Below are 26,118 nucleotides of genomic sequence, written 5' to 3'. Positions count from 1 at the left end.
GTGTTTGTCGTTTTATCCAAAAATTATAACTTATGTTAGTATAACTCAAATATTTTAAACCGTATAGCTTATAATAGTTCAAATGAAATATTTTGATTGTTCCACCAAAAAAATATTAATTATTGCAACCAACGAACAAAGTATTTTAAAAGCACGTTTAAAATGCCTAATCCGGATGGTATGCATGCATAGCCTAGTGCCCTAGCATGTGTGATTTGTCTCCCGGCCCGCTAAGAAGTATATATATCCGGCCACTCCGTGATCATCAGTTTATATATATATCTTCAAAATTGAATTGAAAATTAAACCGAAAAAGGAGAATGGAAGCCCTCTACTCAATTCAAAAGGTAGCTAGCTTGCTACGCATACTTCATATTACAGTTTTTGATTTAGCCATTCCAACAAAAATCACATTATACCCCTTACTTAAACATGATAAATTAACTGAAATTCATATTTTTAATGTGATTTTTGGGTGTTGCAGGCTCCCGTGACAAGCAAACTCAATGGCCACAGAGAAGATGAGAATCTGGATTGTATCGGTGTGGTCGAAGCACGCGATGAGAATCGTGTGGGAAATATACTAAATGAATTTCAAGAGTATCTTACTGGAACTGGAATTGCCAGTTATCATATAGGTAAGTTCTCATTAATTTATTGAAATATATTTCTTCAAAAAATACATGTAGCCAGTCACTACTTGATCCGTCCGGGGCAAAAAGAACTTGGTTGTTATCTGTTTTGTTTTTATGAAGGGGGGAAGTGTTGGTGTACCGTGATTTTCGCTCCCAAGACGCCTCGAAAATTTTAAAAAATTATATTTTGACCTTCAAAATATGTTTGAACAATCGTGTGATTAAATGACATTTATAAGATTGATGATGGTTACAACCAAGTAGTAGTTCTTCTTGTATATCTCACGATCAACTGCAATATCTCCTTTCTTCTATCTTCATATCAAGTCTACGGCTGGGTTTTATGTTCCTCTTCGTAATCGCACTTAAGAAGAAGAAGATATTTTTCGTTGAGATTAAATGGAAAAATTGATCGAATCAATTCTTCAATTGATCTTCTGAGTGGCCGAATTATTTTGAGAGCAAAGTTTTTTCAGCAAGCCAGGAGAAGAAAACCGAGAGCAAAATTTTCTCTTTTCTCAGAATTGTTGGCCGACACAAGTACAATTTCCCACACCCCCAATTGGAATTTCAAATAGTAAAGGGGAGTTATGGTGAAGACAATGGGTCGGGTATAAACTCGATCTCATTGGGGTCTGGTGCGGGTATAGACCCGTCTAAACGGGTCCGGGATTTGGCCAAACTTGCGCCGAACCCGCATATTTTATTAATAAATCAAAGATTTTAAAGATTTTTCTATTAAAATAAACACCATAAAATGAAAGTAATTTCATTTAACTAACTGCTCGTTCATAAATTATCTAATTGACTATATTTCTAAATTATAATTTGTTTTATTAATTATAGTATTAATATAAATATTAAGTACTTAAGTTAGAAACAAATTCCTTGCGCTAGGTGAGCACAACTTTTCGCTTTTTTTTTTTTATAAAAAAAACTAATATAAAAATAATTTTTTAATAAAATAGATCAATTTTAAAAACTTCATTAAACTAGTACAATCTGGGATCATGTATCTCGGATTCAACATGTGTTCTGTCATGAGTTCTGTCATCGGATTCAACATGTGTTCCGTCATGAGTTCTTCCATAGTGTCACAACACCTATTGAATCCGGGACAGAGTCTCCAGATTCAAACAGTTTCATTATATTTTTTTTACCGATAAATGCTTTCGGATAGAATAAGAAAACGAAAGAACATAAAAGAATATTTGATTAAATGGTATTATATATAGTCAAAAAAATAAATGTAATAAAAATAATATTTAAATGTTAATATTAAAGTGATTTTATTAATATATCATGATATTTTATTATTTTTAAATGTATCATTTTTTAAAGGATAAATACAATTAATATTTAATACTAATGTTAATGTTAATCTTAAAGTAATTTCATGTTTTTAAATTATTTTTTATCATAATAATTTTTAAATATGTTTAGATTATAATCTTTGTTGAATTTGTTTCTGATTTCATTCGAGTGATTTATTAAAAAGTAACATGTGTAATTAATTATTATCAAGAAATATACAATTAATAAAATAATTAATTAAACATATTACCTTATAACAAATCACTCGAATAAAATTAGAAACAGATTCAACAAATATGATTATAATCTAAACATATTTAAAAAGTATTATGATAAAAAATAATTAAAAAATATAAAATTACTTTAAGATTAATATTAGCATTAGTATTAAATATTAACAGTATTTATCATTTTATTAAATGATACATGTAAAAATAATAAAATATTATAATATATTAATAAAATCACTTGAATATTAATATTAACATTTAAATATTATTTTTATTACATGCACACAATATTTAAGTTTTTTTATTATAATTCCATTTAATTAAATATTCTTTTATTTAGTGAAATATATAACTCAATTAAAGAACATGTTTTCTTTCGCTTTCTTATTTTATCCGAAACCATTTATCGGCAAAAAAATGAAACCTTTTGAATCTGGGAGACTCTGTCCCGGATTCAACAGGTGTTGTGTCACTATGGTAGAGCACTTGTTGAATCCGATACAAATTGTCATGGATTGTACTAGTTTAATGAAGTTTTTAAAACTGGTCTATTTTATTTTAAAAAATTATTTTTATATTAATTTTTAAAAAAAAGTCGAAAAGTTGTATTGACGTAACAAGGAATTATTTTTTTAACTTAAGCATTTAATATTTATATTAATAGTGTAATTAATAAAACTAATTCTAATTTAGAAATTTAATCAATTAATTAATTTATGAAAGAACAATTAATTAAATGGAAGGACTTTAATAGAAAAATCTTTAAAATTTTTGATTTATTAATTAAATATTATTAAATATAATTTATTTATTATTTTTACTAACTTCAAATAAAAAAAATATAAATGAATCCGAGACACTTTGTCCCGGATTTGACAGGAGCCTGCCTCAGAAGTGTCCCGGATTTGACAGGAGCCTGTCTCAGTTCGAAGGCAGGCTCCAGTCAAATCCGGGACAAAGTGTGTTCTGACTTCTGAGGCAGGCTCCTGTCAAATCCGGGACAAAGTGTCCCGTAAAGTTATATAAAATGATATATTTTAATAATTTTTTTAAATTTTATATTATTTTTTAAAAAAAAACCTATATATATATATATATATATATATATATATATATCCATATACATATATATACTACATATATGATATATCTATATATAAATGTATGCTCCATGAGTCCTTTAAAGTGCTCTCAAAATTTCTATAAGCTCTTATAAATTCATTTCTAAGCTTATTTATCGATCCAATCAAATTTATTTATCATAAATTTAACTATTTGAATTTATTATCTCAACGAGAATATAGAAATTAGTACTTGTAAGATCCTCAATGGTTCAGAGATACAGTTAGTCACGAGTTCACAACTCTTTGTGATTCAGGGCATTGTCTTTTATATGGGCTTACCTTATTAACCTCATTCTTTGTATCAACTCCTTGATCATAAAATGTCAGAATTCATTTCTGATTTGACTCATCGAATCATGATAAAAGTGTAGCATCGCCTCATGATTCCTTAGGTATCACTGATAGTGCCTACAAAAATCAATCGATGATAGTTAACGTACATTTGTAATATCTCAAAATTTCTCTTGGAACGTTACTCAAACATTCATACTTAAAACTTTTGCGAAAGAATAATTTGTGGAAAATAAAAATCATTCATCACTAAATAAAAATTATTTGAAAGTGCAACATAAATAATGCAATTAAAATCCTCCAGACTTTGCCTAAGCATGACCATCAAATAAAACATATTAAAACTTGTTTTCAACAAAGCACTCATGCATCTCTCGCCGATCCGACCGTCTGCTCCTCTTCATGCCCCGAATCCATATTCATCAATAAATTCATTAATAGCATCATTACCTGCACCATTCAAGTATAGTGAGTCTAAAAACTCAGCAAGAAAATGCATATATAACTCATATGGAAAAAACTTGGAACTCAATACAGAGCCATAAATAAACGTAACATAAAAACTTATCATTTTCGTGTGACGAGGTACATGTAATTGTGGTAATCATAAAATATGAGCACATGGGGTTCCCGTGATTACGGTCGTTGAACATCAAGCATATAGATGTACCATCCCTACTAGCCTTGACCAATATGCGCACCGAATACCGTCCATAATGGTCTTAGCTAATAGGCGCACCATCTCTGTACCGTCCATACTAGTCTTGGCCAATATACGCTATTTCATACCGTCCATAATGGTTTTGGCCAATATGCGTTCTTTCATACCATCCATATTGCCTTGACTAATATATGTATCATCTCTTTCTTTACTGTTCATACTGGTTTTGGTTGATATGTGCACCGAATACCGTCCACACCAATTTTAACCAATATGCGTATCTTCATTCTTTCATATTCATAAACATTCATAGAACAATGTTGTTCATGTATAAACTTATGAGAAAACCATTCGTGCATAAAATACTCCTTAACATTTCATGAGAAAATAGCTTACAATGAGAAAATAGCGTAAACATGCAATCCATACATAACCGATCCAAGTGAGTCGTTCCGTCCGTCTCGGACAATTTATTTTGAACCTTTCTACAATAGAATGTCTTAAAAACACTTAAAAGTTCATAAAATTAAATTATAGAATTGAGGTGCAAATTTAAAAATTTTGAGACAGAACCCTTCTCGCTCGAGCGCAGAAACACGCCGCTCGAGCGAGCCATGCGTTAACGCTCTTGCTCGAGCAGCAAAAAGATGCGCTCGAGCGAGAGGCTCGCTGCCGGGATACCTATGCAGCAACGCACAGATACCCTTACACCCTTTCTTTCTGATTTTTCTGCTCTAATCGACTCTCTTTCACCATCAAAATAGTTGACACATGAAAAAAAAATCATTCCTCGATATAAAAATTCAAAACTTGAAAAAGATTTGTCTCAAAATAACCAACATCAATAGCGTGATCCAAAACTTTCAACAACACACTAAATTCTGCAACTATGCTTCAAAATCCATAAAAACCTCAATACATCTACACCAAAAACATCGGGAACATCTCACGCTTCACGTTTAAACATCATACTCATAAATTTTCAAGAAAGCATGCATAAATCATCAATCAATCACCTAGGATTTATCTTGAAATTACACATACTCTTGAATGAGTTTCAAAACGGTAAAAACTTGCTTGAAACGGTTGCTTGGATTTAACCTAGACTCCAAAAGAACGATCTAGCCTTGAGAAGAAAACCCTTGCCTTTGATGCAACGTTTGAACGTGAGTAAAGATTTGGGGGAGAAGAATGAGTGTTTCCATGAATTTGAACGCTTAAAATATTTTGTGACTAATGAGCTTCAACTAGTTGGCCCACTAGTTACAATTAAAAGTTTTAAAACTTTTAACTCTTCCAAATAATTAAATACACTGCATCAACTTAAACTTAATTAAATAAAAATATTTTCTTAACTCGTTTCGAAGGCTAGCCCCGTCCCTATGGTACAGAATTAAATACAAAACCTGAAAACTTTTAAAATAACATCACATCACATAAAATTTCAGGCATTAACATAAATCACATAATTAAACATAACAATTAAATTTTCTTAACTAACATGCATTAAATCATATAACCAATTAATTTATCGTGATTAAGCTAGTGGACTTTTGGACCTTACAACAGTCATGTCATCTCATATATCCCGATCGAATCTGCAACCATTGGTTCATCGAGGGTTGTATGTGAAGTTCGATAGTGATGTGATGCATCTTTGATAATACATAGTGACATCGCATGTGTAACTAAGGAAACACTTTTCCCCTTACTATACATCTTATACTCTGGCCAGAGATTCCATGCACTATTATCTCACAAGATCACATAGAATATCCACACTCGTAGGTGAGCGGTGAATTCCCTACTACAATGCCATGGCTCCTACATGTGTTGCAACTATACACAATCTCGCCACCTGATGACCCTCATTAAGTCGGTAAATGAGTCAAAGCAGAGTCATAGCATGTAGAGCCTCAATGTTGTCTCGGGTCGTAAGGACTAATGTTATACAACCGTAATAACGGACTTATCTACTCGATGAATGATAACCACTTGGGAAGTCCGAGGGAGAGTAGTTCAGTGAACTCATCGTATGAGCACCAATCTGTATGATTGAATATCTCTATGTTCATACCAATGAAACGTGGTACATATCATCACAGATTCTAGTCTCAAGCTCGAGCTATCCTTATCCTTATTTTGGACTGCTTAATCGACTAGGAACTATATTTAGAATAATAAGTAATTGAAAATATGTATTTCATGATTGTCATCACATGAACAACCTCATATTTATTTACAATAGTATATTTAAGGTCGTTATTTATGCAGCTCGCATGAGTATGTAGATAAAGAAAATGTCAAAATTAAATAAAATAGTAATTATATTAAAATAAAGATGGTTTGTTACACTTGAGTCAACAAAATCACTGGCCAACAACAGTTGGGATATCTACTCTAACAGGAACTGAAAGTGTTCTAATTTCTTGTTTTTTCAGGTTTTGCAATAAACCAAAATTGCGACCATCACTTGGCCCTGTCTCCATTTCTCGAGTTCTCTTTAAACAACGTAGGGGATCCGTTCAAGGAGTGTAATTACGATTTTCATTCGAAAAAGTTCGAGAGAGGCGTTTTGGATTGGTTTGCGCATCTGTGGGGACTTGGAAAGGATGAGTACTGGGGATACATAACAAATGGTGGAACAGAAGGGAATCTTCATGCCCTTCTGCTCGGGTGCGTTCGTTTGAAAACATGCATCTTAAACTTTTAGATACATGCATCGACGATTTTAACATAAAATATGTATGCTTGCTTGGGGCTTGTGCAGGAGAGAATTGTTGCCTGATGGGATTTTGTATGCATCAATGGATTCCCATTATTCTATATTCAAGGCGGCTCGAATGTATCGAATGGACTGCGAAAGAATAGAAACTTTATCCTCTGGTGAGATGGATTGTACTGGACTTGAAGATAGACTGCTTCACAACAGAGGAAAACCAGCCATAATCAATGTTAACTTGGGTATGTTGTCACTAACTTCTCATCGAAATTAGCATTGATTCGATATAAAATTAATCATCGATGGATTACACATTCATGCATGCATATATGCTTGCTGATTAGTATAATAATGTGATATGAACTTGTAACTGATGATATACAAATGTCATGTATCACGAGATTTAATTTTGTTCAGGGACTACATTTAAAGGAGGTGTAGACAATCTTGATCTTGTTATAAAGACTCTTGAAGAATGTGGCTACTCACAAGACCAATATTACATTCACTGTGATGCAGCTTTATTTGGCTTAGTTATCCCCTTCCTCAAGCAGGTAAAAAACATGATATATCAACATTATAAAACACGTGAAAAAAACCAACCGGCCTAAAGTACTCTGGTCTAATTATAATAAACACAATTAATATAGGGTCCAAACTACAATTTCGACAAGCCTATTGGAAGTTTGGCCATTTCAGGCCACAAGTTCTTAGGCTCCCCGATGCCATGTGGTGTTCTTCTCACAAGGAAGAAATACATCAACGTTCTCTCACAAAGCGTCGAATACATCGACAATCTCGACACAACAATCAGCGGTAGCCGAAACGGGCATGCTCCTATATGCATGTGGTACACCCTAAGCATAAAAGGTAATGTCGGATTCGAACAAGAAATAGGAAGATGTGTTATGTATGCTCGTTACCTAAGAGATCGTCTCAAGAGCGAAGGAATAAGCTCGATGATCAATGAAACAAGCTTCGTCGTCGTTTTCGAGCGTCCTTTAGACCAGGAGTTTGTTCGCTTGTGGAAGCTTCAATGCCAAGGAGGCATGGCACATGTTGTGGTGATGCCTCATGTAACTAAAAAGATGTTGGATCGATTCGTCGACGATCTTCGACTACGACGGAAGGTTTGGTATGGATGTGGGAAGATGGAGCCTCCTTGTCTTGCGGAGGATATGGGGGTTCTCAACTGTGCATGTTCAGTTCATGGAAAAGGGAAATGAATTTCGATGCAATATTGGTCTGATACAATATGGATAATGGATATTGCATGATATAATTTGTGTTGTTAAGTTGACAAAACAAATAAATTTGTATAAGTTAAACAGTTAATAAAACTTATATAATTTCCTAGCTTGGTTTGAAACAAATCGCAATCAAATGTTACTGCCTACACGTACTAGATCTATATATTAATTAATTTCTTATTTTGTGTTCTTTGTTTTCATCAATATTTGAAATATTAATTGATGAAAAATGCTAGATGTACACCTTATAGTATACACCTTGGTTTACACTCTTACTTAAAATTTTCCTAATTTTCCTCATTAATTGCAAAATACCCATGATAAGAAATAAATATCTAGTTGATCAAGGAAAGTTTTATAATTAATAAAAAATGGTGTAAACCAAGGTGTACACCTATGTGTACATCTAGCATTACTCTTGATTGATTGATACACTAGTATTGTGCATTGGGATATTAATTTTCTAAACACTCAGTTGAAACCATTAGTTCGCCAGTACTCATGTGATGTAATTAAAATAAAAAAAAAATAAGAAAATACATAAATAAACAAATAAATTATCTTTTTGAAAAAAATATATATATAACTCAAGAAATGGTTCTATTATAAATTAATTAACTATACATGTTAGAAAATAAAAAGCACTAAAAAAATAGCATTGGTGATGTACAATAAAAATAGTATATATATATATATATATATTATATATGATTGAAAAAAATTATAATTTATAAGAGGAAATTATGATAAATTAGGATATTAAAATTTTTGAATTTGTGATTAATATAAATGAAAATTATATTGTCATTGAAACATGAGTGGATAAAAAATATTAAATGCGTACATTATTTTCGTCTTATTTTTATATTCCTCCTCTCAAAAGCTCTATTTTCGTCCAAAAAAGTATCCAATATTGCTCAAAATAATAGACTTTCAAAATTTCCAAATTTTTCGCGGCATATTTTTTTTCCCAAATCTACGACATGCACGGACCCCAGACATGGGTATGTGCATAGGTCCGTGTATTTAAATTTAGGGTCAAACTTTTTACGAAGGGGTACTGACCGCGTTAATCGGTGTGAATAAATTCAACTGGCAAGCGTACGAGGTCAAGTAATAATATAGTGGACAAAGGTCCAAGTGTCGAACCCACAGAGGCTGTATAAAAATGATTACCAAAATATATTTATTTCTACCTAATCTAGACTAATTAAAAGGATGATTTCAGATTTTTAACTAACAAATAAAATTGCAAATAAAATTAAATAAACTAAAATGGAGCTGGAAAGTTTGGATTTAACTCAAATTTGGTAAAAGTTCGATCAAAGACTCACGTAAGTACCAAACAATTCATGTAACAAGCAGTCGATCTAAGACATCAGACTTAATCTTAATTCACGGAAATTTTCCTAATTTGTTCGAAGGACTATTTCTAGAACAATCAAACCTATTCAAATATTGATGAACTAATCTTTCGTAATGCTAATCAAACTTGAATGCATGAATAACTGTGAAAATTCAGTTTACACCCAAACCGCATAATGAAACCGAATTCTATTTCTAGTCATTTTTACACTATGTTGACTATCAAAGTGATCGAATTCGAGACCTCCTCTGTTGACTTGGAATCGATTAACAAGCAAACAAATAACTGGCCAAGAAATTTGTAAGACAAATATAAATTCGATAATCAATAAAATCAAATCAAGTCTAAAAATCTCAAATAAACAAACGAGTTTTATACATAAATTGTCTGGCCCAATCACGTGGCCTTGATCGAAAGAGAAAACTACTCAAAAATCAATTTCATAATTCAAACAAAGTTTTTGATCATGAATTGAAAATAAAAATAAGAAAAGAAGAAGAAACGAGAAATCTTCTCTCCCAAATTGTAGTAGCCGCCGTCTCTGAAAATCTGGAACTGGAACCCTTATTCTGATGATTAGATTGGTATTTATATGCCCAAGGGTCTTCAAAAGTTAGTATCTTTCCCGAGCAAGAATTTCCTTTTTAAAAAACTCTGCACGCATATCTCGCTCGAGCGAGCATAGCCTCTCGCTCGAGCGAGCAACATTATATCTCGGATGCTTTTTTGGACGTCTCGCTCGCTCGAGCGAGCATAGACTCTCGCTCGAGCGAGCAAATTTTTTTGCACCGCGCGATGATTTTGAAAATTTCATATATTGATTTCTAGCCGTCGGATCGAGCTGAAATTTGGACAGCAGCTTTAAACATCATGAAATTCATTCTGAACGGTGAAGATCGAATTTGGTTCTCTCTAAAATTAAATATGATTTTTTGATTAAGGCTGCTCCGTAATTCACTCTTCAAAAATCCATTTTCCTACAAAATTAATCGGAGTAGTGAAATACACACATGTACTAAAACATATAAAAACACATAAAAACAATATGAATGCACACAAAAATATATATAAAAATATCACAAACTAATGCATATAAAATGCACTTATCAACACCCTCATACTTAAACCTTGCTCGCCCTCGAGCAAGACATACCAAAAACAAAATGCAAACACAACATAAGTAAGGACAAGTCATTAATGTGCACAGCCTCTGAGAAGTTCAATCACCAACAAAAAATCACAGACATGCTCTCAAATTTTCATAATACACCTTCGGTTTAACGTGAACGTGTGTGTGTGAAATGTCATTCCAGTTTCATGCAACTTAGATCGAATTCGTCTCAAATCTGTTTAGAGACCTATGACAAATCAGTGCAAGTATCACAATCTAGTGCTCATTCTTTCCAATGACCTCTAGACTAAACCCACCTCCCTTGAGATAATGAATTACACATCTCCGGATTTTTGCACCCGGTATTGCTTTAGCCCCAATAATTACCCGCTGACTTAGCTATAACTGGATAGGATATGAAAAATCATTCTATTTTTTCTTTCTAATCCCCTCGTCTATAGCCCGGATGGAGCATCAATCCCATTTAATCTGCATACTTAGCCTTAAATTTAGTCTTTTATAAGATTTTAATCCTTTCAAGGCCCGGATGGAATTGAAAATTTTTTATTTCTAGGTGCGCCCAAGATCATAAGTGTAATTTAGAGCCTCATCAAAATTCATAGAACACAATCAAGATCCACAAACCACCTATTGTCGTGTAATGGTCAAACAGACAGAAACTTCATCAAATCTTTCGCTACAATTCACTGGTCTAACATTAGTGCTTAAAAATATTCACGGTTCAACCTACAGTTTCTCATGTCAAGTCAAGAGCAAATTTTTTTAAAAAATCCATTTTTTCAAATAAACTTCATCATCATTGGCTATTATGACTCATCTCATTCATGCAAGACAACACAAACAAACAAAAATAAACAATATGAAAACAAACATGAAACATGACAGATGAAAAACAAACACACAAATGCAAAACTAGTCTACCCCCCATACTTATCCCAAAGCATTGCCCTCAATGCTCCAGAACAATGAACAGAATGCAAACAAACACACAATGCAATGAAAAACAAAAACACAAAGAAAACAAAAATAACACTCCCCTGGTTTTCGATTCATTCTCTTCCTTCTTGACAGACTCCTTTGGGACGGTATCAGCATTCTATATATATCAGCAGGCATGACAAACTGGCATGGGAAAGAAAACAAAAATCAAATAAAAATAAAAACAAAAACACTGGGTTGCCTCCCAGTCAGTGCTAAATTTATAGTCTATAGCCCGACTATACTCCTCTCTTGAGTGGCGAAATTCAAGGTGGTTTATCCACCGTCTGTGAAAAATTCGAATCAGTCCTGCACTTGCATACTACATCATTAAAAATTTTATGCATTGGACCAATTTCTGCAGACAACTGCACTTGCTGACATGCATCACCAACAACATCAAGCATATCAATCAAACGAATAGCAGAACAAGCTTTCAAAATTGGGCTCTCAGTAGCCGAATTAGACATAGTAAAAACTATATGTTCATCGTTCAGTCTCAACACCAACTCTCCTCTCTCAACATCAATCAACGCCCTACTAGCAGCAAGAAAAGGACGTCCTAAAATCAGGGGAACCTCTAAATCCTCTACTATGTCAAGGATAACAAAGTCTACAGGATAAATTAAATTATCAATCTTGACTAGGACATTCTCTACAATCTCTCTCGGATATTTAATAGACCCATCAGCAAATTTGAGAGATATAACAGCAGGTTCAATATTTTTTATTCCTAGTTTTCGAGCAATAGAATATGGCATTAAATTTATACTCGATCCTAGATCATACAGCACATTATCAAATGGCATGCATAAATTTAATACAATATGGATAATGGATGCATGATATAATTTGTGTGGTTTTTGGCAAAACAAATAAATTTGTATAAGATTTTTTTTTGAAGCTCTAATATTGTATAAGTTAAACAATTAATAAAACTCATATAATTTCCTAGGTTTGGAACAAATCACAACCAATAAACTGTCTACTACCGGTTGCTGAAACCTAGGGGATCTCGCCTCAAAGCCTGTAAGTTTTAAGAAATTTTATATGTTAAGCTCATTTGAGTTATTACTTTAAATGTTTTGATTTCACATTCTTTTAAAGATATTTTCAAAATTAGGTGTTTAATTTATTTAAATGTGTAGCTCAGTGTTTATGTTGTTTTAAAAAAAATTCTTTTAGGAGTTTAAAGTGTACCATTTGACTATTTATTTTTATTGCATGCAGTTTCAAGTTAGACGGAGTTGGTACCAATATTCATTCCAGTTTTAGACAATACGTGGATGTTGTTTGAGTTATTAAATGGTGTTATAAATTTTGATGAGATAGCAAGAGTTTGCCGAAAATGTTAAACTTGAGTATTAGGAGATATTAATTGTTTGTACTATTATAAGTTATTTTCTTATATTGGATTTTAATCAATTACGACTAGGTGCATAGTTTCCTTAGAAATTGATAGACGTATGTTTTTTCAGTTAAGTTTATGGATCGAAACTCGTGTGAAGACTTAGGATACGAACTTGGTTTTATATTATTATGGATAGTTTGAGTTTTTCTTCTATTATTTGGACAAATATGATTTTGGATAATAGTGAGTCGGTTACTATGAGTCTTTCAATTTTGTGAACTATTATTCCGATCATTATTTCATTATTCTTCAATTGTGCTTGTATCTATTGTAACATATACTTTTGAATATCCAAAATTTCTTTGCACATCCTTTGTTCATTTATAAATTCGTATGACATCAGTCAACGTTGTATTCAGCTATTTTGGCATTGGTCGAACATCTTAGTTAAGATTGATAATTTAATTTATCCTGGAGACTTTGTTATCCTTGACATGGTAAATTTAATATCTTATCCTGTAGACTTTGTTATCCTTGACATGGTAAATTTAATACAATATGGATAATGGATGCATGATATAATTTGTGTGGTTGTTGGCAAAACAAATAAATTTGTATAAGATTTTTTTTTGAAGCTATAATATTGTATAAGTTAAACAGTTAATAAAACTCATATAATTTCCTAGGTTTGGAACAAATCACAACCAAATGTTACTGCCTAGCTACACGTACTAGATATATTAATTAATTTCTTATTTTGTGTTATTTGCAGTTTTCATCAATATTTGAAATATTAATTGATACACAAATATTGTGCATTGGGATATTTTTCTAAACACTCAGTTGAAACCATTGGTTTGCCACACATATAATGTTATTAAAATAAAATATAAGAAAATACATATATAAACAGATAAATTATCTTTTTGCAATATATATATATATATATATATATATATATATCTCAAGAAATGGTTCTTTTATAAATTAATTAACTATAGTTGTTAGAAAGTAAAAAGAACTAAAAAATAGCGGTGGTGATGTACAATAAAATTAGTATAGATATTATATATGAAAAAAATTATAATTTATAAAGGAAATTATGATAAATTAGGATATAAAATGTTTGAATTTGTGATTAATAATTAATATAAATGAAAATTATATTTTCATTGAAATATGAGGTGGATAAAAAATATTAAATGCGTATATTTTAAAAAAAGAGTAAAATGTATTTTGGTACACGAACTATTGATAAAATGTCATATTGGTACACGAACTATTGAAAATGGCTTAATTGGTACATGATCCAAATAAAATGTCAATTTTACCCTTAAATTAAATTAATATTATATTGATTAATTTTAAAATATCATATTTATTAAAATTTAATATATATATATATTTATATATATATAATGATAAACAATTGTCAAGTCAAATTATACAACAAATATTGTAATATATTGTTATGATAAAAATATAGATCACCGGAGTCTGTTGATCTTGTATTTAAATGATTGAAACAAACATATTCACCATTTTAGTTTTTCAATATTTGATACAAAAATTTTCAACATTAAAGACTAGATCATTAAAAAACAAATCTCAAAAAAAATTTTCACTCATTGTCTCGATTTGCGTAGTTCTAATAAGTAAGAACCCAAAATTTTTCCACTTGATTTAATAATTTATAAATTTATACTTTTACTCGCACTTGAATTAAATATTAATAAATAAATTTTTATTTAATTATATTTTATAGTTATTAAATATATTTTAGTCATAAATGCATATGATTTATTTATTGACTTTGTGGTTTTATTAATATATAATTTATATAAATTTTTTAAAATGGATAATTATTTACATTGATAGAAAAAATATCATTTTATTATATATTATTTATATTTTAAAAATATAAATAATTTATTAATAAATATTTTTTTCATTAATAAATTATTTAAATTTTAAAATATAAATAATTTATCAATGAGTATTTTTAGTCCTAAATGCATATGATTTATTTATTGAGTTTGTGGTTTTATTAATATATATATATATATATATAATATATATATATATATATTAATTTTTAATAAATATGATATTTTAAAACTAATTAATATAATATTAATTAATATTAAGGGTAAAATTGACCTTTTATTTGGATCATGTACCAATTAAGCCATTTTCAATAGTTCATATACCAATATGACATTTTACCAATAATTCGTGTATCTAAATACATTTTACTCTTTAAAAAAATGACACGTAAATTTATCTATTTTTGTCCGGGCTAATTGCATTCACACCCCCTGTGAAAAGTCTAAAAAGCATAAAACCTCCTGTGTAAAATTAATAGCATGTTAGACCCTATGTTTTAAAAAAATTAGCATAAAAACCCCTATGAAAGGGTATAAATGTGTCCGAGTTTGTATAACATAGGGGTGAAATGTGCTATATTTTAAAAAACTGAAGGATGTATTATCCTATTAATATTTTTTAGGGAGTTTTATGTTTTTAAACTTTTTATGGAGTGTGAATGCAATTATTCCAGTTTTGTCCCCACCTCTCCTCAATGTATACACGCTTGCACTCGATTATCCACTCTAAATTTATGAAGAGCCCTCTCTCCATTCTTCCACAGATAGAGCGTGCAAAATTCAATACTCTGAGCGCGACACTTAGCACCTAACAATGGCTTCCATGACCGTCGCTTCTTTTCTGCCTGTGAGTAGTTTAGGTCCGGCCAAGCTACAGTCCAGATCAAAATTTTCTTCCATGGCGTTTGTCGATTCGTCCCATGAAACAACCCTTTCTTCATCAAAATCTGCTTTCTTGCGAAATGGGTTCTCGACTTTATCCTCAAATGTATCTGGGATTCCCTTAAAGTCTCGATCTTTTGCCACTGTTTTTGCCAGAACCGCCACGGAGAAAACCATACACGACTTTACCGTCAAGGTAACTCTTTTTTTCCTGTGGCTTTCTTTGAAATGTATATTTTATTGTTGATTGGTAGCTTTTATTGTAAATTTACAAGGAGCTTAAACTTGAAAGTTAGAATGAAATGGAAAAAGGAATGTAAGTCTATGGGCGTATGTTTTCCCTCTTATTGGTTTCGATTTAGTGTTTGAATAATGTTATTAGACGGAAGCTAGACCTTGATTGTTCTTTATTTTTCCAACTTCCTTTCTAAAGTGGCTTTATGAAACCGAAAGAGAAGCTTAACTATCGTTGTTATTTACACCCAATTTCTGGTTTAATTTGTTAACTTCTTCATGTTGGTAACAATGCATTTCTTCCCCCCTTCATTATCCTTTTGAGATGGTTCCTGTTCATACTATATTTGTGCAGTACAGTATTTATATGCAGTTATCTTCATCTTGAATTCTGAGTGATTGATAGCTGAGTTCAGGTACTTGGATTATGACTTAACATACCTATCTTGTTTTTCTTGCTGAGAACAGGATATTGATGGGAATGATGTTACCCTCAGTAAATTCAAAGGAAAGGTGCTTTTAGTAGTGAATGTTGCTTCAAAATGGCATGTCATCCACCATACACTCTATCGAGTTCCTTTTTTTTTATGTCCCTGATTCTGATTGAATCTTCTATAACATTGTTTCTTGGATCAAGATTTATGATTGTACAAGTGCATCCTGAACTAATTTTGTTAATGAATTTGGATTCAGCGGTTTGACATCGTCAAACTACCCGGAGCTGTCCAATGTCTACGAAAAATACAAAACTCAAGGTTAGGTTGGGCTCACTCTACCTAATAAGCCATTTGTTGAAAGTTTCTTCAGTTGGTGTTTGCCGTTGTGCTTGTACAATCCTTGATGGCACAACTAGTTTGGTGATGACTTTAATAATTGAATAAGATGACAATTTTTTTGTAAAATGCAGGATTTGAAATACTAGCCTTCCCTTGTAATCAGTTCGGGGGCCAAGAACCGGGATCAAACGCCGAAATTAAGCAGTTTGCTTGCACAAGATACAAAGCAGAGTTTCCCATCTTTGATAAGGTTCTTAGCATTAGGTTTTTGGCTCTCGCACCTTTTGAATTCTATACTATTGGCCAGTAACTTATTTTCATTTGGAACAGGTTGATGTGAATGGACCAAATACAGCTCCAGTGTTTGAATTTCTGAAGAAAAACGCTGGGGGATTATTTGGTGATTTGATTAAATGGAACTTCGAGAAATTTTTGGTGGACAAAAATGGTGCGGTTATCCAACGATACGCGCCAACGACTTCTCCTTATCAAATAGAGGTAAAAGAATTCTTGCTTCGGTTCTGCAATAGAACAAGTGACAGATTGTCGGTCGGGAATTATGCCTCAATTGCTTAGTTATGGAGTTTCAAGCTAAATTTGATAATCAATCAACAGAGATAGAGAATACTGGATAAATCAAGAAATGTGAAGCTGATTTACCATTTTCTAAAAAAAAATACAAAGAAGAAGATGAAATTGTGACTTCATGTGAAAGTTAGATGTTGTGCCATCTCCATTAATCTAACACAAGAAAGAAAAAAAAAAATCTCATGTATTACTTTTCTGGAACATAAACCTCCTACCTAGAAGGCTAGAAGCCATTAAATCTCATTTCCAATCAACTTAATTGCTAGTTCTGCTTCTGGAACATAAACCTCCTACCTAGAAGCCATTAAATCTCATTTCCAATCAACTTAATTGCTAGTTCTGCTCTTGTAATTTTTTGAGCATCGAGTTCTTTTGTTCGGAGCTTTCTACCGATGGTGACGCATTTGCTAAATTTTGTTCATATTGACCATTTGTTACAGAAGGATATACAGAAGGCACTGGCAGCGGCATGAGTGACTCCAGATGTATATTATCCAGTCCTAATAAAGAGGGATAAGAAGAAGAATTCGAGAAGAGGAAGATTATGCAAGCACTGATAAATAACATGTAATAGACTAAAATCTAATGATTGATTTTATCTGATAAACTACATTTGAAACAAACAAAATTTTGACTCATTTTATTTGAATATATGTACTATTAATATATAAAGGATGAGGTTAGTGGTGAAGATGAGAATCTGGACTGTGTCGCTGTTGTCGAAGCTAGCGATGAGAATCGTGTTGGAAATATATATATAATGAATAAATTTCAAGATTAATATGATCTTACTGGAAGAGCCAGTTATTATCTAAAAAAATTCTTTATAAATTAATCACTAAAATTTTTATTTAAAAACAATAAAAATATTTTAAGAAATCACTATATTTTTTTATAATATACAATAAATTATTTTTTATTATATAGAAATAAAACATAAAATAACAAAAAAATCAGTGTTCTAATAGCCTAGGCGAGTAGAAATTTGCCTAGACGGTTATTATTTTTTATTTAAAAAATTAAAAATAAAAACTAAAATTGAGAGACGCGATGCGGGAAACAAACTTAAAAGAAAAGAAGAAGCGCATAAAAAAAATCAATCAAAAAATTAAATCTCATATTACTTATGAAGACTTGATATCTATTAATATTTATGTTGTTGTTGTTATTATTATTATTAAAATTTTATAAGAGTTTCATATAAAAATTAAAAAACATAAGATATAAAAAAAATATTTTATTATATTAAAAGTCATGAATATTTCAAATTATTTATTATTTAGATTTAAAAAAAACCGCATGGTCTCCGTCTAAGCGACCTTGATTATAACCGGCATCAATATCCAACCCATACAATTCTATAAACACGTAATTTATCTGTTTATATATGTGTGTATATATATATATATGATGTACAATAAAAATAGTATAGATATTATATATGAAAACAATTGTAAGAGGAAATTATGATAAATTATTATTAGGATATAAAATGTTTGAATTTGTGATTAATACAAATGATTGAAATATGAGAGGATAAAAAATATTAAATGCGTATATTTTAAAAAAATGACACGTAAATTTATTTATTTTTGTCCCCCACCTCTCTGCAGTGGATACACGATTCTATAAATTTAAGAGCAGCCCTTTCTCCATTCTTCCACAGATACCTCGTGCAAACTACAATACTCTGAGCGCGACACTTAGCACCTAAACAATGGCTTCCATGACCGTCTCTTCTGTTCTGCCTGTGCGTAGTTTAGGTCCGGCCAGGCTACAGTCCAGATCAAAATCTTCTTCCATGGCGTTTGTCGATTCTTCCCATGAAACAACCCTTGCTTCATCAAAATCTGCTTTCTTGCGAAATGGGTTCTCAACTTTATCCTCAAATGTATCTGGGATTCCCTTAAAGTCTCGATCTTTTGCCACTGTTTTTGCCAGAGCCGCCACGGAGAAGACTATACATGACTTCACCGTCAAGGTAACTCTTTTTTCTGCTTATTCACACCACCCGCATGCTCTGGTTTTTTTTATGTTTTTTTCCCTGTGGTTTTCTTTGAAATGTATATTTTATTGTTGATTGGTAGCTTTTATTGTAAATTTACAAGGAGCTTAAACTTGAGAATTAGAATGAAATGGAGTAAGGAATGTAAGTCTATGGGGCGTATGTTTTCCCTGTTATTGGTTTCGATTTAGTGTTTGAATAATGTTATTAGACGGACGCTAGACCTTGATTGTTCTGTATGTTTCCCAACTTCCTTTCTAAAGTGGCTTTTTGAAACCGAAAGAGAAGGTTAACTATCGTTGTTATTCACACCCAATTTCTGGTTTAATTTGTTAACTTCTTCATGTTGGTAACAATGCATTTCTTCGCCCCTTCATTATCCTTTTGAGACGGTGCCTGTTCATATTATATTTGTGCAGTACAGTATTTATATGACTTAACATACCTATCTTGTTATCTTCATCTTGAATTCTGAGTGATTGATACTTAAGTTCAGGTACTTGGAATATGACTTAACATACCTATCTTGTTTCTCTTGCTGAGAACAGGATATTGATGGGAAGGATGTTGCCCTTAGTCAATTCAAAGGGAAGGTGCTTCTAGTAGTGAATGTTGCTTCAAAATGGTATGTCATCCACCATATACTCTATAGAGTTCCATATTTTTTTATGTCACTAATTCTGATTGAATTTTCTATAGCATTGTTTCTTGGATCAAGATTTTTGATTGCACAGGTTCATCCTGAACTAATTTTGTTAATGTATTTGGATTCAGCGGTTTGGGATCGTCAAACTACCCGGAGCTGTCCGATATTTACGAAAAATACAAAACTCAAGGTTAGGTTGGGCTCAACTCTACCTAATAAGCCATTTGTTGAAGGTTTCTTCAATTGGTGTTGGCCGTTGTATTTGTACAATCCTTGATGGCACAACTAGTTTGGTGATGACTTTAATGATTGAATAAGATGACAGAAAAAAAATTTGTAAAATGCAGGATTTGAAGTACTAGCCTTCCCTTGTAATCAGTTCGGGGGCCAAGAACCGGGATCAAACGCCGAAATTAAGGAATTTGCTAGCACAAAATATAAAGCAGAGTTTCCCATCTTTGATAAGGTTCTTAGCATTAAGTTTTTGGCTCTCGCACCTTTTGAATTCAAAACTATTGGCCAGTAGCTTATTTTCATTTAGAACAGGTTGACGTGAATGGACCAAATACAGCTCCGGTATATGAATTCCTGAAGAAAAATGCTGGGGGATTGTTTGGTGATTTGATTAAATGGAACTTCGAGAAATTTTTGGTGGACAAAAATGGTGCGGTAATCCAACGATACGCGTCAACGACTTCTCCTTTTCAAATAGAGGTAAAAGAATTCTTGCTTCGGCTCTGCAATAGAACAAGTGACAGATTTTCGGTCGGGAATTACGCCTCAATTGCTTAGTAACAGTGTTGCAAGCTAAATTTGATAATCAATCAACAGAGATAGAGAATACTGAATAATCAAGAAATATGAAGCTGATTTACCATTTTCTTGAAAAAAAAAAAAAGAAGAAGATGAAATTGTGACTTCATGTGAAAGGTATATGTTGTGTTAAGACCTTGCACGCAGCAAGTGTCATCCCCATTAATCTAACACCAGCAAAATATATATATATATGTATATCAAATCTCATGTATTACTTTTCTGGAACATAAACCTCCCACTAGAAGCCATTAAATCTCATTTCCAATCAACTTGCTAGTTCTGCTCTTGTAATTTTTTGGTCATCGAGTTATTTTGTTTGGAGCTTTCTAACGACGGTGTCGCATTTGCTAAATTTTGTTCATATTGACCATTTGTTACAGAAGGATATACAGAAGGCACTGGCGGCATGAGTACCTCCAGATGTATATTATCCAGTCCTAATAAACAGGGATAAGAAGAACAACTCGAGAAGAGGAAGATTATGTAAGCAGTACTGATAAATAACATGTAATAGATCTAAACTCTGTCGTTAGTTTTTCTTCCTTCTGTTGATCAGAAATTGGATAACTCATAATACTTAGAATTGACTCATAATTGGTTTTATCTGATAAACTACTGTTGAAACAAACAAAATTTTGACTAATTTTATTTTAATATATACTATATATAAAGGATGAGGTTAGTGGTCTGATTTTGTGACACTCAGATAATTTTCACAAAAATAACCCGGTCTAATAAATTTTTCTAGTTTAACTTATTATTATTTATTTTTAAAAGTTTGAAATTCATATGTATTATTTCATCAATTACAAATATATTTAATATAGTTTTATAATGGTTATCTAAATGATAATTAAATATTATATTAAATTTTATATCAAAATAGTCACATATCTTTTTCAAAATAATAATAATAATAATAATAATAATAATAACAAACAATCTGTGTGTATATACAATGCAATAGTGATTTATATTTTATTTAGGGTTAATTATATATAATTTCCCTTGAGGTTTATCAAAATTACAAAAAACCCAATTAACTTTGAAAATTATATATACATCCCTTAGGTTTATATCAAGTTTATGTTTACCCCCATTAACTTTAAAATAACATATATTTCCCAGAGTTTTTTTAGTACGTATCTTACAATCAATAACTTTAAAATAACATATACTTCTCAAAGTTTTTTTGGTACGTACCTTACAATCAATGTTTTAAAAAACGATAGGCGATAGGTGGACCGTCACCCACGCCTAGCGCCTAAACGCTTAGGTGGGGTATAGACGATTTTTTTAGCCTAAATATATAATTATTTTAGTATGATCTATCTTAATATTTTTTCTATAATTCTTCTTTATCTAATTCACTTGTCTAAATTGTGTTTTATCAAGTCTAAATATATAATTATTCTTGTTCATCTTAATATTCCTTCAATAATTTCTCATTATCGAATTCAACTTGAAATACATGAAATATTTTTCATTTTCATCCGATACAAATTGATAGACAAATATGTCATATAATTTTTTTAAAAAAATTAAAATTAAAAAATATAAAATATTATATGTTAATCTAAGCGGCCTAGACAACCAATTAATAAAATAACTCCCAAAAGCTTCAACTATCTAAAAATCGGAGCGTTGTGCAACCGTCTAGCGCATAGAAGCCGCTTTTTAGAACACTGCTTACAATTATCACTTTTTGTGCATTAAAATTAAAAAGTATGAATTTTGTAAAATAAATTAGGGGAAAAAAATACAAAAATAATATAAAAATAAAATTGAACCAAAATGAAAATTTTTATTTTGGTTTTGAATGTTAAAACACTAAATATTATATATATATATATATATATATATATTTAAATTAACCAACCAAAATATTATATTTTATGCTATGTATTTTAAAACTAAAATCGATAAAATTAACCAAATCAAAATAAATTTATAATTTGATTTTAATTTTAATTTTTATAATTAACCAAACCAAAAAATGGATTTATCGATTAGTTTTAAAATACATCACGTAAAATATAATGTTTTTAGTTTTAACATTCAAAACCAAAATAAAAATTTTCATTTTGGTTCAATTTTATTTTTATATTATTTCGTATTTTTTCTTTATTTTTTTTAAAATTCATATTTTTTTAATTTTAATTCACAAAAAGTGGTGATGGTAAGGTATCTAAAAAACTTTAGGAAGATATATATCATTTTTAAAGTTAACGGGTGGAAATGTACGCTGAATATATAATTAAAATTAACAATAGAAACTTACGCATAGTGTTATATTTAGATAAATTCTCTAAGTAACACAATAATATACGAATCATATTGTCAAATAAATAGCATTTGAAAAATCTTATGGTAACTATTCATTTTTTTTAAAAAAAATGTTGATAAACTGTCAAAAACTCAAACTGTTGACACTAATGAAGATTTAGAAACCATACGAGATTAAAAATTATTACTCTTAATGGGTCGGTAATTGGGTGATTGGGTCGGATATGAAGATGGGCCGTGATATGGGACCCACCAGGCCCTTAAAATCCCAATTATTACTAGCTGCACGCAAACACTGCAGCTGAGGAAAATAATCTTTCGTTTGAGTCGCCTCTGAATTGTTCCACCAAAATGGTAAAGCTCTCGATCTCTATTTCTTCATCTTTTCTCCGCCTCCGTGGAATTGTTTTGATAACCTAATTTTTCCCTCTTCTTTGGGTTCAGGTTTATACGAGAATTGGGAATTTGTTGTGTATATATTTAATGGTTTTTATGCAGCTAATTAGTTTAGTTAATGTTGATATTTTAGTTTATCGATTCATCAAGTTAAAGTTTTGTGCTCGTCGCCGTTTGCCTGTGTACATATATCTGTGAAATTTTGTTTGATTAGTCTGTTTTTAATGTTTGAATAGCCTATTATGCGTAGATACTGGTTGAATCGTTAAATTCAATATCTTAGCAAATCTTTTATTTTATTCATTTATTACTTGTATAACTGCTAATATAGTGGGCATAAGAATCTTTGTTGAGCTTTCTCTTACTGTTTTTGTATGTGCAATTGTTGTTAGAAGAGCACAAGAAAGTGCCACTAATTTTTATTTATTTTGTGAGTCTTGTTAACCGTAGATACTTAATCCTTTGAATGATCAGTTTCTGGTGAGTGTTAAACTTGATACTGGAAATGCGGGCTTGTTTATAATATCGAATGAATGGCTCGATGACCATGACCACTGGTGATGAAAGAACATTTTTTGTGATAGTGGTTACTGTGTTAAATCCATGATCTTGTTCTGCCAGCCCTAGCATAAAACTCTTAATCTCCACTGAACTTTAATACTCCGTGTCCACCTTAAAATAAATTTTTTGTTTCTCTTGTTTTACATTTCATAAGTTTCAGTAATCCTATTAGTTTGTGATTGAGGTCATCGTGTGGACAATTAACCTGAGGAAGCACACTGGAGCCTAGGAATTATCTCGTTTTGACTCATTATTCTTTTTGTTGAAACTCCTTAATTATGGAAATTATTTTCTATCTTTTTTAGCTGCATTCTAGCCAAGGTTCGTAGCATTTTCCGTGCCCTATTTAATTGCTGTTAGTGGCTTTCAAATGGTTCATGAATTAGTGGTAGCTCAGTTCTTTGATGGTTCCACCTGCAAAAAATTATTGATATCGTGCAGATTTCTAATTTCTGATGAGACTTCTGTTTTGCTTCTAGATGATTTTTAATCTCTTCACTTAACTTCTTTGGGATCTCGTATGCAGTCGAACAGGCATACTATTATTCTCATGCAAACATCTCAGCATAGAGCAACTCGGACTTTCATGGATTATGACTCCATCAGTCAAGCAATGGATGGTATTTTTCAAATTATGTTATTGAATAAGATTCTATCGGTACACTTATTTAGAGTATTGTTGGCCCATGAAAAGATTAATTATGAGATATCACATGTTGCCATGTTGGATAAGTAGTATAATAGGGGTTGAAAGTTGTAGAGAAGAATAGTAATTGTCCATTTTTGTGTTGAATCAATATATATTTTTGTTACTTTATCACTCTCCAATCACTTGTTTTGTTTTAACGAATAATGATGTTTTGTCTTTATAAATCTTCCATGTCTATCCTATCCCCAAAAGAATAATGCTAGAGGTACAACATATATTGTGTACAACGATATTTACAACAATTATATCGTGAGATTTTGCTATTATATCGCGATATTTGACATTCAATTTATCATGAAATTTTGATAAATGAAATTTTTGTATTGATTTTTTTGTGTTGTACAAATTGATGTACAAATTTGGTTGTACATGTAGCATTGCTAATCCCCAAAATTTGGTTTTCATTTCGTCATCGATGAGAACGGGTGCAGTGTATGGGCCCTACTGGGTCTCTGGAGCAGTTTACAGTACCATTGTAAAGTGTTTTGGTCTCATATAATTCTAACTTTTCTGCAGGGATCTGTGGACTATATGAGAGAAAACTCAAGGAACTGTATCCAGCCATAAGAAACATAACTTATGACATTTCAGATCTTTACAATTTTATCGATGGACTTGCTGATCTGAGTGCATTAGTGTAAATCTCTCTCTCTCTCTCTCTCTCTCTCTCTCTCACACACACACACACACACACACACACACAGAAAACCAGCGCGCACTCTGGCCAGATGGACAAGTATGGTTAATTTCTTGAATGCAGATTTGCATATTGCAAACCAAATTGTTCTGTTGAATGTAATTATCAGCCTGCCATCTGATGGCTTCAAATCTAAGTTCTGTCTGATGCAGTCCTTCCTTACCCTACAAAATGTCGGCTAACACATGCTTTTGGAGGCTGTTGCTGTGGCCAGCTAATAACTTCCCCGTTATTCTTTTGCAGCTATGATCACTCAGTTCAGGCTTACCTACCTTATGATCGACAGTGGATAAAGCAGAGGACATTACAGCACTTAAAGAAGCTGGCTCAATGAAATCTATGTTGTGCAGATAATTTGTTACTGGTTATTGTAGTTAAAAGCTTAATCCGCCGAGTTGATCAGTCGGATTCTAGTGTCAAAATCCTAATCCTGCAATTGATACACCAAACTTTGTGCCATCGTCATAAAACTTGCTGTTGGTATGATCTGTAATGTATTACTTTACAAGTGCTTTCAAACTTCTTGTTTCGAATTTTCTGCTCCCAAGTATGGTGTGAATGTTTAGCCAGTTTGTTTAAGCT

General features: G+C 31.4%; 3 protein-coding genes across 6 annotated transcripts; all 3 read left to right on the top strand.

The window, feature by feature from the left end:
• Nucleotides 1–213: 213 nt before the first annotated feature.
• Nucleotides 214–8,323, top strand: LOC140872829 (serine decarboxylase-like). Its single transcript, XM_073275723.1, has 6 exons — nucleotides 214–347; nucleotides 485–638; nucleotides 6,697–6,931; nucleotides 7,026–7,219; nucleotides 7,395–7,531; nucleotides 7,628–8,323. Exons 1-6 carry the CDS (start codon nucleotides 321–323, stop codon nucleotides 8,201–8,203), a joined length of 1,323 nt encoding a protein of 440 aa, XP_073131824.1. The 5' UTR covers nucleotides 214–320; the 3' UTR covers nucleotides 8,204–8,323.
• Nucleotides 8,324–15,656: 7,333 nt separating this feature from the next.
• Nucleotides 15,657–21,494, top strand: LOC140872830 (probable phospholipid hydroperoxide glutathione peroxidase). 3 transcript variants are annotated; one of them, XM_073275726.1, is made up of 6 exons: nucleotides 15,657–16,018; nucleotides 19,974–20,050; nucleotides 20,200–20,261; nucleotides 20,419–20,537; nucleotides 20,618–20,785; nucleotides 21,268–21,494. In XM_073275726.1, exons 1-6 carry the CDS (start codon nucleotides 15,755–15,757, stop codon nucleotides 21,295–21,297), a joined length of 720 nt encoding a protein of 239 aa, XP_073131827.1. In that variant the 5' UTR covers nucleotides 15,657–15,754; the 3' UTR covers nucleotides 21,298–21,494. The 3 variants fall into 3 exon arrangements, with proteins under 3 accessions (XP_073131827.1, XP_073131825.1, XP_073131826.1); XM_073275724.1 differs by lacking the exons at nucleotides 19,974–20,050; nucleotides 20,200–20,261; nucleotides 20,419–20,537; nucleotides 20,618–20,785; nucleotides 21,268–21,494 and adding exons at nucleotides 16,525–16,601; nucleotides 16,750–16,811; nucleotides 16,964–17,082; nucleotides 17,163–17,330; nucleotides 17,861–18,127 and having other exon boundaries at nucleotides 15,659–16,018; XM_073275725.1 differs by lacking the exon at nucleotides 15,657–16,018 and adding an exon at nucleotides 19,075–19,401 and having other exon boundaries at nucleotides 21,268–21,489.
• A 1,960-nt stretch (nucleotides 21,495–23,454) lies between these two features.
• LOC140872857 (enhancer of rudimentary homolog) lies at nucleotides 23,455–26,083 on the top strand. Of its 2 annotated transcripts, XM_073275769.1 has the most exons (4): nucleotides 23,455–23,527; nucleotides 24,657–24,750; nucleotides 25,356–25,476; nucleotides 25,780–26,083. In XM_073275769.1, exons 1-4 carry the CDS (start codon nucleotides 23,525–23,527, stop codon nucleotides 25,868–25,870), a joined length of 309 nt encoding a protein of 102 aa, XP_073131870.1. In that variant the 5' UTR covers nucleotides 23,455–23,524; the 3' UTR covers nucleotides 25,871–26,083. The 2 variants fall into 2 exon arrangements, with proteins under 2 accessions (XP_073131870.1, XP_073131869.1); XM_073275768.1 differs by lacking the exon at nucleotides 23,455–23,527 and having other exon boundaries at nucleotides 24,651–24,750.
• Nucleotides 26,084–26,118: the final 35 nt, after the last annotated feature.

The sequence above is a fragment of the Henckelia pumila genome, unplaced genomic scaffold, assembly GCF_033568475.1.
Source record: "Henckelia pumila isolate YLH828 unplaced genomic scaffold, ASM3356847v2 CTG_477:::fragment_3, whole genome shotgun sequence".
In the NCBI taxonomy this organism is placed as follows: Eukaryota; Viridiplantae; Streptophyta; class Magnoliopsida; order Lamiales; family Gesneriaceae; genus Henckelia; species Henckelia pumila.
Note: the sequence above shows the minus strand (reverse complement) of the source record. Positions and strands in the feature narration are given on the sequence as shown.